Here is a 12,981-nt window from a genome sequence, read left to right as displayed (position 1 = left end):
TACTATAAAGTTTACTTACAACACCTAAAAAGCTATTACTCATACGAAAATGTAGAACAAACTAGTAGGTACTGACACTAAAGGCATTTTACCTCAGAGACCACCATCTCACTCACCGAAGGTCCTTTAAGCTCAAGTCTTCTTTAAATGTCCAAGAAAGAGGTAGGGAGGAAATTGAAAATGTCACAAATGACACACCACTACGCAAAATTTCAGACTCTATGAAGCCTGTTGATGTTTTCAAGCAGTCATAATTTAGGACTTGTATTTAGGACATAATTAAGTAAACAAAATCTAATAAAATCTGCTAGAATGTGGATAAAAACGGAGAGACATTAATTCAAATAGTAATAGAAATTTGTACTAAAAAATGAAGTATACAAAAATATACAACATTGTCAGTGAGGAGCATACTTGAGATGAAATATTAGATATGTGATGTGTGAGGAAAATAAAGAAAATGGTCTGTAATGTTTCAATTATGTATTTGGAAAATTATGTGAAAATTATGAAAATATTATTTAATTGTGTGTATTTATGATACATAAAAAGCTAGCAATGAGATAAGCCTTTAAATGAGATAAGACAAAGAAGTTGGACATTTTATTACAGAACGCTACACAATACATAATGGGAAATGTGGTAGAAATAACACTGTTTACGATTTTGTAATATATATACGCTACCTTTCTAAAGTTTGGGGTCAGCTGTATCTTTTTTTCTTTAAAATTAATGCTTTTTAATTTAGCTAGGTCATTAAATTGATCAAAAGTGACAGTACAGACATTTGTAATGTTACAAAAGATTTCTATTTCAAATAAATGATGTTCTTTTGAACTTTCTGTTCATCAAAACAATTCCACAAAAATATCAAGCAGCACAACTGTTTGAACGTCGATAATAAGAAGACATTTTTCTTGAACACCAAATCAGCATATTTAGAATGATTTCTGAAGGATCATGTGACACTGAAGACATTTTAAAATGTAACGTATTTCTGTGATGGCAACATTTTTCAGCATCATTATAGAAATCCGTAGGCACTATCTGTACAGTAAATGTTCGATCTCAGTACTTCATCTCCTGTTTTTCCTCAGAGTGTGTCCAGTACCTTAGCAGGTGTGGGGCTGGTGGGGAGTGTGTTTTCTGCCAGTTTCTCCAGCATGGGGTTGGGAGGTTCCATTTCAGGAGGGTGTGTGGCTCTCCAGTAGGCCTCCAGGTAATCAGCGATGTGTTCACAGGCATCTGACAGTTGGTTCTCATCCAAGATGACATCGAACAGCTCCTGTGAGAGAGACAAATGGTGACGTCACAACAAGCGTAAGTATAAGGGACAGTGAAATGAAGCCAATAGCACTGCAGGGAGGCTAATTTATGTAAACGACTGCCTTGGGTGCTTTGCAACATGATGCAGCATAAAAATAACAGTCTCTTGATAATCAGATCAGTTTGTGATTAGGCCCTCCAGCTAGACTTGAATTATAAATAAGGGCAGTGTTAAAACGAGGCCATCAAAGAGGTTTGAAATTTGGGTGTTCATATTGATTTTCTAAAAGTACGGACTCTAAGTTTGTTAGAAGTTATATATCAAGAGCATAACAGGGTGACATTTTGTTTCACGATTAATCGACTGTTCCGCCTAAAACGTTGTTAACTAATCCACAAGAAAATAGAGCTTATCATGAAGATTTTCCAAATCCTCCCTATGGGACATTCTGTAAAGTTAAGAGGGCTGGATTTTAGCAAAGAGTATCAATCGTATTTAAGTATACGGATGGCACACTTACATTAGGACACTGGGCCAGTTTGTCTGCGGCCACCATCTGGACATTCAAATGTTTAGTCTGAGATTTGCCCCTGGTCTTTATCAGTCTTGTGAGAACCTGAACAGCAGATGAAAAGAGGAAGGAAAAAGGGACAGGAAGGATGAGTGGGAGGCATAGGGGGTGAAAGTACACTGGACGTTAGGTCATATTGGGTCACAAGAGAAAGGTTAGTGTTTTTGTGCAATTGGTCTTCTCTCAAAGAAGCGTTTCCTGTGTGAATGTATTAGCTACACATTCAAATGCTTCTGGACAGTTAATGAAATGTTTTGTGTAGCCTAGTGACAGACAGATAGATCTTATTCATATGACAGATATTTATCATTTTGAACAATGTCGTGCACTTTGAAAGGAAATAAATAAAAAGACAGGTGGTTATCAGAAAAACGACAGGTTTATCAAACAAGCTGATACATAGTACCAGATTAGATCTCGCTGTACTGGCAGAATGATCTTGTTTCTGCCTCCTAGTGGCTTAAATTCATTTTTATTCCATTGTAAACCTAACTGAATTCTTGAACATGTTAGCAAACATGGCATTTTTGAGCATTTTCTCAAACTAGGGAAATGACAGAAACCAGCTGGAACTGGTTGGTATACTGAATTAAAGCTGAATGAGGTTTTTTTCTGATGACTATCTATGACTTGGTATTTAATGGATGACTTTGATGGAAGTATTGAACATTATTTATTTCATAATAAGAGTTGAACATAATACTTCACACTGAATAAGTCCTGTTTTGCCATTTAACCCTTTAGAACCTAAAATAATTTTTTTTACAGATTATTACTGCAGAATGTGGTGCATCTTCATGCAGTGGGAACTAATCACCAATACAATCATATTCATACATATTCATTTAATTTCATACAAATTAAATTAACAAAATGTTTTAGAAAAAAATAAAAATAAAATAATAATAATAATAATAATAATAATAATAATAATAATAATAATAATAATAATAATAATAATAATATATATATATATATATATATATATATATATATATATATATATATATATATATATATATATATATATATATATATATATATATATGAAGAGTTCAGATGCAAAAGCCTCTAAGTGCCATCTGAAAATTTCTTCTAGAATGATCATTTTTATCAAGCTCGAATATTTAAGTTCAATGAAAATGACCTATTTACTGTCATTTAAGTGAAATTACTGAACTTTAATATTCGAGCCTAATAAAAATGATCATTCTAGAAGAAATTTTCAGATGGCACTTAGAGGCTTTTGCATCTGAACTCTTCATATATATATATATATATATATATATATTTTTTTTTTTCAATCACCCAAATCTTACTAACAGATCAAAAGTGACACACAATACTTATTTTTCATATAAATGCTGTTCTTGTGTACTTTTTAACAAAGAATTTTAACAAAGAAAGTATCACGGATTCCCAAAAATATTACCTAGCGCAACTGTTTTAAACACTGATAATAATAAGTGATAATTGATAATGTTCTTGAGCATCAAAACGACTGGAGGAACGAGTGGCTTTGCCATCACAGGAATTTTTTTTTTTTTTTTTAGAAACAGGGACAGCGTACAATAAACATTAACCTCAAGGGGAGAGATGCATAGTACCAGGTTTTAGCTCAAGAGCTAATTTCAACCCGCAGTCCCTGGGCAGGCTGATGTTATAATAAAATATATCATACATACATGTATACTGAGATTTACATTGACCAATAAAAAATAAAATAAAAAAATCAAGTCTTCTTATTCACACCTTTCATTTACTATGGTCTACTCTTATAGACCTCCGAACACACACTTACGCACACACATACATCAGTATAAAGTATATAGAATAAAGTATTATTATTATAAATTATCATCAAATAAATTCAGACTGGAAAAGCATGAGAGAATTCGGTAACACTTTACAATAAGGTTTCATTTGTTAACATTAGTTAACTACATTAGTTAACATGAACTAACAATGAACAATACTTCTACAGCATTATTAATCTTAGTTGATGTTCATTTTAACATTTATAATGCACTGTGAACTAACATGAACAAACAATGAACTATTTTTATTAATATTAAGATTAATGAATGTTGTAAGAAATACGTTGATCACTGTTAGTTAATACACTAACTAATGTTAACAAATGAGACCTTATTGTAAAGTGTTACCAAGAATTCTTTTAAAAAACACATTATACAAAATCTTACCGACCCCACATTTTTAAACGGCAGTATCTGTTTCATCAGTAAGCAAATGATTATTGTGAGAATGTTTGAGCATAATTTCAGACCTTAGGTGATGAAATCTTGACATACACCAGGATAGGGGCCAAGGAGGTCTTGCTTAGTTGGATAGGGTGGTTAATGGTGTCGGCATCCAGAACCACAAGCTGTAGGCTGCGTGCTAACTCAAAAATCCTCTCAACCTCTCCTTGGATTTGGGCTGTAGGGACAGATAAAGAAAAAAATGAGGCGAGTCGTCAACCTAAAAAATCCTTATAACATCTTCAAAAAATATTATTCTATCAAAGTACAAAATCAAATCTGCTGAATTGCAGCCAAAAGGACTTAAAATGGAATGGAATGGAATGGAATGGGAAGCTTTTTTATGTCCAGTTCCACTAATACAAGTTTAAAAAAAAAACATTTCATGGTGACTTTTTGCACCATTTCATTAAGTTTTAGAACTGAAGAAAAGCGTACGGTGAAAGTCCCATCTTTAAACCTAAACACATTCCATACTCAGGTCATGCAATATGTTTTTGAAAATAGAGATGATCAAAATATGCTGACAGAACAGTTCCTCATCCACAGGAAGTAACAGAACAATGAAGGTTTAAAACTTGCTCTTTGCTCCAAATTGAGCAAACTTTAGTGCTAAAAAAACATCACAAGTAAGTTCAAAATCAGCTCACATGGTGCTCAACATTATCTTTCACAAACACACTGCAAAAATAATTTTCTTAATCAGTAGTTTTATATTGTTTTCCAGTAAAAATATATAAAAAAAATCTTAAAACAAGATTTTTCTTACTCCACTGGGAAATAGTTTTCTTTTCTTTTTTAAACGTAAATCATGAGGGGAAAAATCTTTAAGTCTTATCTTACATTATTTATATCTTGTTTTAAAGATGTTTAGATATTTTTTCAGAAAAACAAGAAAAAAATACTTCTTAAGCAGCGCAAAACGTACTCTTACACATACACTGAATACTTTGGCTTGCATTTATTTGACCAAAAAAATGATGCACAAATTATGGAATTGTGTGGTGTCTAACACAAGCCGAAGCTTTTAGTTGCAGTGACCTTCACTAAAAGTATCAGGGTTCTTTGACACTTATAGTGTTCTCTAAAAGAGGTAAAGCAGTTTTACACCAACAGGAATGAGTTGGGGAACATAGACAGGCTACTGCTGTAATACATACCCGCGGCATCTGAGGTAAGAGAGCAATATGAGGGACAGAGTGGAGAGAACCAGAACCAATCAGATCCTGTCAGCTAACCAAAGCTAGCTACACACCTCAGATCCACACCCACTAATGTTAAACAGCTACTTAAAGTTCACCCAAAAATGAACATTTTGTTATCATTTACTCACCCTCGAGTTGTTCCAAACTTGTATGAGTTTCTTTCTTCTGCTGAACACAAAAGAAGATATTTTGAAGAATGTTGGTAACCAAGCAGTTGATGGGACCCCATTGACTTCCATAGTATTTTATTCCCCATACCATAGAAGTCAATGGGGTCCAACAACTGTTTGGTTACCCATATTCTTCAAAATACCTTCTTTTGAGTTCAGCACAAGAAAGAAACTCATGCAGGTTGGGAACAACTTGAGGGTGAGTAAATGATGACAAATTTTTCATTTTTAGTTGAACTATCCCTTTAATAATTACAATGACAAGATACAACTTTTTTGTGTTGTGGGAATTGCAAGAATTTAAAAGCAGTGGGAGTTTATCTGTAAGTGGGATCTTTTTTCTTTTTTTTTACATACTGCAAAAAATATTGAATATTTAAATATATTGTGCAGTTTTGCTTATCAAGTACATTTATCTTGTTTTAAAATATGAAATTATTACTTAAAATTAAGACAAAAATACTTTTTTTCGCATTTAACTATCAAACTCTGGTCCTTTTATCCCAGAGTTAAATAGTTGGTAATTATTAATCAGCTTTATCAATACATGATCTGAAGTATATGCATTTGTTTGGGTGCAATGACTGAATTCTTTCAAGATTCTCTCTGATACTGATTTAGACTGAATTAATATCTCAAGTCAATACATTCAGAATATATTATGTATTTGGTATGGAATGACATAAAACACCAAGTAGTGATTACCTAAACTAGAGCGGGTGTTGGAGCGATCCATTATGGCGTGCTTGCTGGGGTTGTTGAGGATCGACCGCTTGGCAAGTGCAATATCTGCCGTCACCCGGGTGATAGTTATTCTAATGATGGATTAACATATTAGAAACAACATTCTATATGACTACACACAATTGTTACAATAGCAAATATTAATTGTGATGAGTCAATAGTCCATTAACTCCTTAATCATGTGTACCATACCTTCCTTCAAATCTGTGTTTTAAAAAATCAAAGAGCGCTTTTTGCATCATGTCCGTAACCTGTACATTCAAATACAAGAGAGTAAATATGCAATTATTAATAACACTTCATAAAAAAACTAAAGTGTAGGTTCAGTTACGTACACTAGAGGGCAGTACACATTTTTACATAAGAAGTGTGGCATAACAGAACATAAGAACATTATCCTCTGCTATAAGATACATTATATACAATTTAAATTGAGAATGATACTTTGTTTTAAGAGTAAAATATTTGTATATGTCTGCTGAGCCACTGGGTCCTTTAAAACAGTACTGTTGAAAATCTTGGACAGTGAATGACTGAACACTGCGCATATGGAGAGAGTGGCAAACGGCCCTCACCTCATAGCCCTTGAGCGAAGGCCCCATGAGCACCACAGGACGCATGGAAGGAACAACATCATATGCAGCCAGTTGCTCTCCCTGCATTTAAAGACACTTGGTGAAAATATGCTTAAATAAGCAGGCAATATATACATATATTAACATAAATGTGTATGCTGGGGTCATAATCAACGCATTATGTATTTGCTCACCGATTTCTTCTTCACTTGCTGAACTAAAGGTAAACATTTTGAAAAATGTGAAATTTAATTACACACACACACAGACACATAAAATGATAACATTATTTATGTTCCACATACATGATGTAATCCCAGTTTAGTAGATGATAACAATTTAGCAATGACAAACAACCTAAATTCAGTAATTTGTCTAATTGTTAATAAATACTGCAAATAATAATACACCATGTAAATAAAGAAAGAAAGAATTAATAGGCGCACCTGTTGGCGGTGGAGCCGTTTTCTTTGCATTCAAATCATCTTTGCCAGCACTAGCCGCTTTACTGTGACGAAAAGAAAAAAAAATTCATAATGAATGTTGGAGCAATTTATGTACATTTAAGGGTGCTTTCACACTAGCACTTTTGGTGCACATCCGGGTTCGATTGTCATCAGTGTTTGGTTCATTTGGATGATGTTAACGGGTTAGTTCACCCAAAAATGAAAACTCTGTCAGTAATTACTCACCCTCATGTTGTTCCCGTAAGACTTTCGTTCATCTTCGGAACACAAATTAAGATATTTTTGATGAAATCTGAGAGCGGTCTCACTCCTCCATAGGCTTCTCTGTAAGTAAAACTTGCTGGCCCATAAAGTTAGTGTAGACAATGCTTAAAATAATCCAAGTGACTACAGTGGCTCAACCATAAGTTTATCAAGCGATAATGAGCCTATATTCTGACGTACAACCCAGAAGCGCTGCGCTGTTACACTACATGAGGCCCACACAGAAGAAAATGAATAGTTGAATAAAGTCGTTATTTTTGTTTGTTTTGTGGGCACAAAAAGTATTCTCGTCGCTTGATAAACTTGTGGTTGAGCCACTGTAGTCACTGTAGACTATTTTAAACATTGTCTTCACTAATTTTCTGGGTCAGCAAGTTTCAATTACAGAGAAGCCTATGGAGGAGTGAGACCGCTCTCAGATTTAATCAAAAAATATCTTAATTTGTGTTCCGAAGATGAACGAAAGTCTTACGGGAACAACATGAGGGTGAGTAATTACTGACAGAATTTTCATTTTTGGGTGAACTAACCCTTTAACACTGTTTTCCGAACTTGGGTGCGACGTACCCGCGAACCGCCCCCGTGTCCGCATAAAAAGGGGTACGGTTCACTGCTGATATGAATGCAATTGTACTAAATCGCGAAAGTGAACCGACATCTCATGACATATGATTTTATAAAACTGTGTTTAAAGGGGTCCTATTATGCCCTTTTAAGAAGTCTTGATTTTGTTTTGGGGTGTACTAGAATACATTCATGCTTGATTGTTCAAAAAACGCATTATTTTTCACATATTTTACATTATTACAGCACCTCTCTCCCCAAGCCCCTCCTTCCGAAATACGAAATGTGCTGTGCATTTGTCGGCCGCATACATCATAAAGGATGTCTTATCTCAGAACAGTAACGATTATAAAATTGACTGTAATTCCTAGCGAAGCGTAAATTGTTGTAGTTTCTTAATGACTTTGGAATGTAGTGGTCAGTTTAACGTTACTGAAATGAAGCAGCCTCAATGATGTATGCGGCCCTCCGGAGGACGCAGCCTTCGAAATGAGACACAGCTAATGTATATCTCATTTCTGCGCGCATTCAGCTGAAATGGACTGCCACGTTTTTTAAAACATTTGCAGTACATTTGTGGCAGATAAGACGCAAGTGCCTTTATGTGCTTTGAAAACAAAACTGGAGTTCATACCAGGCAATCGAAGTGTGAAAGCACCCTAAATGTCTGATTCATTCATGCAATAAGAACACAAAGATACAAAATGAAGACCCCACACTGCTTTAAATGAGTTTTGTTTACTTGGCCAGCGCTTTGGCGGCCTTCCTGGCCTGCACCTCTCTCCTGATCAGAATCATCTCCAGGTTCACTGGGCTGGGGATAAAACCAACCTCTCCCCCTTCCTTTACAGGCCGTCCAATCCACCAGTCATTATTAAACTTCTGTAAACACCAACAACAACAAAACAATACCATATATTAAAAATGATTTGATTTACTTAATGTAATGATTGTGCAGGTGATCTGTGAACACACTGACCTCTTTGATATGTAGGAAGTCTTTTGCTTCAAAGGAAACCCCATGCCCTGGTATGGGGACGTTGTCATCATCTGCAGGAGTGTACGTGAAGTTTGTGCGAACGGCGAAAGCAACCGGCTTATACTGAATAATAGCAACAAAAAGGTAAGACTCTACATTTTGAAAAAACACATGAATGTGACAAATTTCCATCAGGATCTGCTGTAACTGCTGGTGTAAAAAAAATCTCGCTGCGTAATTTCTAACATGTATGGGTGAGAATATTTATGAATCTGTCACTGAGGTTGTGTATGCGTAAGCGTGTGAATGGCAGATACTTTGAGAAGGGTGCTGGAACTGGAAACACTGCTGATTTGAAAAACGGCACATGTGCTGCATTGCCCCGAGCAAGTTACTAATAATAGCTTTCATCCATTTACCTTCAAACCAATTGCAATGCACAAATTCATTCTTGAAGAGCTCCATATCAGCCCAGTGAAGGGCAATGCAGTCTAATGGCAGCTACATGAGGCTTGAGGACAGGTCGGGTTTGAATAGATATGATGAGACTGAATGTACATGAGATCATTGTAATTCAGTCTGCACAGCTCTATAACTTGTCCTTCAAGTGCTGTAAAATTTATGTATAATGTATGTATAATTTATATGGAGTGCAGCAGGGTAAGCAAAATGCGAACATGCAATCAGATCTGATTCGTCCATATTTACTAACCTTTACAGTAACCGGACAAAAGGACAAATGTAGGATTGTGTGTTAGCAACTGAGATTTTGTGATTAACAGTTGGTTTGTTTGGGTAGTGATTGCCAGCTAGGGTTGTGTGTAAAAAATGTGGGAATTCAGTTTTGGGGATTTCAATTTTGCTTTGTTAAATTTTGTTATTTTTGAGAATGTCTTAACAAGAAAATCTGGTATAAATAAAAACATTTAATTAAAGAATTACTTGAGCCTTACTAAGACACAATCAATGTATATTTTTTCTATCTTTAAAAAAACAAAAACAATGCTCCAATGCCAATATATATAAAATTACTCTGTGCCATAACAAAATAATAAATAAATCAAACTAAATATTAATTCTTTATATTATAATTTGGCATTTGATTTAAAAGTGAGTGAAATGTCAGCTCAATGGCAGTCTGGCTGTTTATAGGCTGGTTATAAAAGCCGATGCTCTGTGGGAGATGGCGGACTGAAGCAGGACGTGATGCTGTCTGCTCAGTACCTTAATTAAAAAGGACCTCAGGCCGCTCATTCGCACAGGCAGGGGGTTTCATTCAGTTTTTAAAGCCTAGCTAAACTGGACCGCTGATGAAAGACCAAGCATTTGTCGTTGCTCATTTCCAATTTGCTATGGTGCTTCTTATCAGTTTTTGGACTGTGTAACGAATCAGGAGAAAAGATACAAGTGATTTGCGTTTGTCAGTTGTGTGTAGACCATTGATTTGGTAGAGTACAAGATTTAACACTGTTGCGCTTTATCAACCAGGGCATTTGCTAATTAGCTTTTTCGACACAGCTACCTTGTTACTTTGACAGAGGAAAAGGAGCCGTGCAAAATTTATGAGCACATCTAAAAAACGTGATATATTTCCGTCCTTGTGGCCAACGTCACTGGTAGCAGGAAATGGGCAGCCGAGAGAATTATGGAGTTGCAATCTACCTTGGCCTTGTCGAGCTGGACTTGTGCATTCTTCTCCTTCTCCTCAGTGGCCCCTGTGTCCTGACGTTCCGCCGAACCCTACCACAGTCAAACAAGAGTAAAAACTACCGTTATTATTATTACATACAGGCTCACTCTCTTTAACAAGACATTTCTCTCCATTCTGTCTCATTCTGAGCAGCAAGCAAGCACTTGCCTGTGCACAGTGTTGAATGTAACACTCAGGACAATTATGCTGAAACTATGCCGTCTTTGATGATAAAATAAAATGAGGCATATGCTCTGATAGTTGTTTTCAGAAGAGATCCCTCCACTATATGATGACAGTGTCATCAAAGTCACAAATGATCCCAAGCTTTCTCCTTCAAGGCTCCTTCATTAAATTTTATTAGCTACTCCTCACAAAGGGCACTGTTCAAAGTCAATGTCAGGCAATAAGATCTCAACGTAAAACCGTTTAGCTCTGTCAAATTGAGCTTGTAAATTGATATGAGCATTTTCTAATATGGCAAAGTGCTACCACAACACAAAGACTGGGTTTATAAAATTCCATAACATAAATGTCCATAATGTTTTCAATCTAGTGATGTGAAAATAAGTTATGATACTAAATCTTTTATAAGTCCTGCTGACCACATGGAAGGGATTGATATTACATAATATATTACATGGCACCTTCACAACTTGTTTATGAAAAAACAAAGCTGTAGAAATGTGAATTCATCATCACATTGTCTCCTACAATAGGTTTACATGCATCCAAGGTCAAAAAACACTTTAATTTTCTCATAATATACATTGCACATCACCTCTTTCTCACAGTGTCTGAAACGGTTCAGTCATGGGTCCAGTCTCTCTAACCCCTCCTTTCTGAGAGCCTACTCTACTCTGATTGGTCAGATAGTCCAGTCTGTTGTGATTGGTTGACCAATGACAGCCTGTGCCTGAAGCAAACCGCCCATTTCCATATCTGAATTTCAGCTCCAGAAGCTTCCTCAGCACTTGTATACACAGTGATACGAACAGTGACAAGTTCTCATCCAAGTGCATGCAAAGTGAATTTGCTTATACAGCGCAGAAAACAGCATCATCTCAACATGTCGACGACAACACAAATTCTTCCAGGCCTCAGCTACAACAACAGTGTTTGAGGGCGAGTCAAAGCAGACATTGTTTGCAAGCAGACAATGAGGCTGGCATTATGCAAATTTGTAACAAACCAGGTTTGAGTAGGAAGTTTGACTCGAATTACTGACAACTCTTCCAGACAGTTCAGAATCAGTTCTTTCTTTGGGAGACTATGGCCCGGTTTCACAGACAGGGCTTAGACTAAGCCAGGATTAGACCATAGATCAATTAGGACATTTAAGTAATTTTTATAAACATGCTTAGAAAAAAACATTACCGATGTGCATCTTAAAACTAAAAAGGCACTGATATATTTTTAAGATCAGTCAGTGCAAGTTTATTTCAGTGGAAACAGCTCAGACTTACATTTTAGTCTAGGACTAGTCTTAAGCCCTGTCTGTGAAACCAGGGGTATAACTCCATTTATCATGCATTTTGATCTTTGAAACTTTGCAGACCTTTTACATTCACATAAAGCTATATTATACACTACAGGAAAGCTAATATCCGAAAAAGCATAACAGGGACACTTTAATTTTTCCTAACCTACTTCTTGTATTCTACATGTCTTTAATCAGAATATTTAAGCAAAAACTGCAAAAACATATTATGACTATATATAAATATTCAATCCTCTTGCCTAATTAACTTGGTTAACTTTAGCATATTATGTCACTAGATATGTGCATATGAGAATAACATTTTAGATACTCTCATTCCTATAAGAATCAGTCCATTTCTAGAATAAGCGTTAAAATTTTAAGTTGAAAACAGTTTCACAATGTCAGCAAAAGTCATGATGAACCTCACTCTAGCACACTCTCCCAAAGGCACACCTACACATGCTCACATGCACACCAACATGCTGACAGTAATGGCACAGTGACAAGCCCCTCGAGAGACACTGGTGCTGCGCAGTCTGACAACGTCATATTGACCTTAATATAAGGCTGATAACCTTGCCGACAAGACCAGCACTACTGGTCACCAGCACGTGTTGTGTTTTGGATGCTGGAGTGCTGATAAACAGCATGCCTATACCATTTTAAAAGCTAGACCAGCACCAAACCAGCCTGATCCAGCATGGAAATTCATGCTTTTGTAAATCAGTGTCTTCTTTAGGG

The 12,981-nt window shown here is 35.8% G+C and overlaps 1 protein-coding gene across 5 annotated transcripts in view; it reads right to left on the bottom strand.

The window, feature by feature from the left end:
- The window catches only part of cacnb2b (calcium channel, voltage-dependent, beta 2b), a 36,127-nt gene that overhangs the window by 4,051 nt on the left and 19,095 nt on the right, over window positions 1-12,981 (bottom strand). For 3 of the 5 annotated variants that reach the window (XM_079877792.1, XM_079877794.1, XM_079877793.1), the window contains exons 2-12: window positions 10,730-10,807; window positions 9,068-9,190; window positions 8,831-8,970; window positions 7,240-7,301; window positions 6,988-7,010; window positions 6,794-6,874; window positions 6,411-6,469; window positions 6,180-6,289; window positions 4,126-4,277; window positions 1,788-1,883; window positions 1,112-1,285 (exon numbers count right to left, since the gene is read on the bottom strand). In XM_079877792.1, the coding sequence (XP_079733918.1) occupies window positions 1,112-1,285; window positions 1,788-1,883; window positions 4,126-4,277; window positions 6,180-6,289; window positions 6,411-6,469; window positions 6,794-6,874; window positions 6,988-7,010; window positions 7,240-7,301; window positions 8,831-8,970; window positions 9,068-9,190; window positions 10,730-10,807 (1,098 nt within the window). Of the gene's footprint in view, window positions 1-92; window positions 142-1,111; window positions 1,286-1,787; window positions 1,884-4,125; window positions 4,278-6,179; window positions 6,290-6,410; window positions 6,470-6,793; window positions 6,875-6,987; window positions 7,011-7,239; window positions 7,302-8,830; window positions 8,971-9,067; window positions 9,191-10,729; window positions 10,808-12,981 lie in introns of all 5 variants that reach the window. The other 2 variants (XM_079877795.1, XM_079877796.1) reach the window with 2 other exon arrangements.

Source organism: Squalius cephalus, assembly GCF_949319135.1.
Source record: "Squalius cephalus genome assembly, chromosome: 7".
In the NCBI taxonomy this organism is placed as follows: domain Eukaryota; kingdom Metazoa; phylum Chordata; class Actinopteri; order Cypriniformes; family Leuciscidae; genus Squalius; species Squalius cephalus.
Note: the sequence above shows the minus strand (reverse complement) of the source record. Positions and strands in the feature narration are given on the sequence as shown.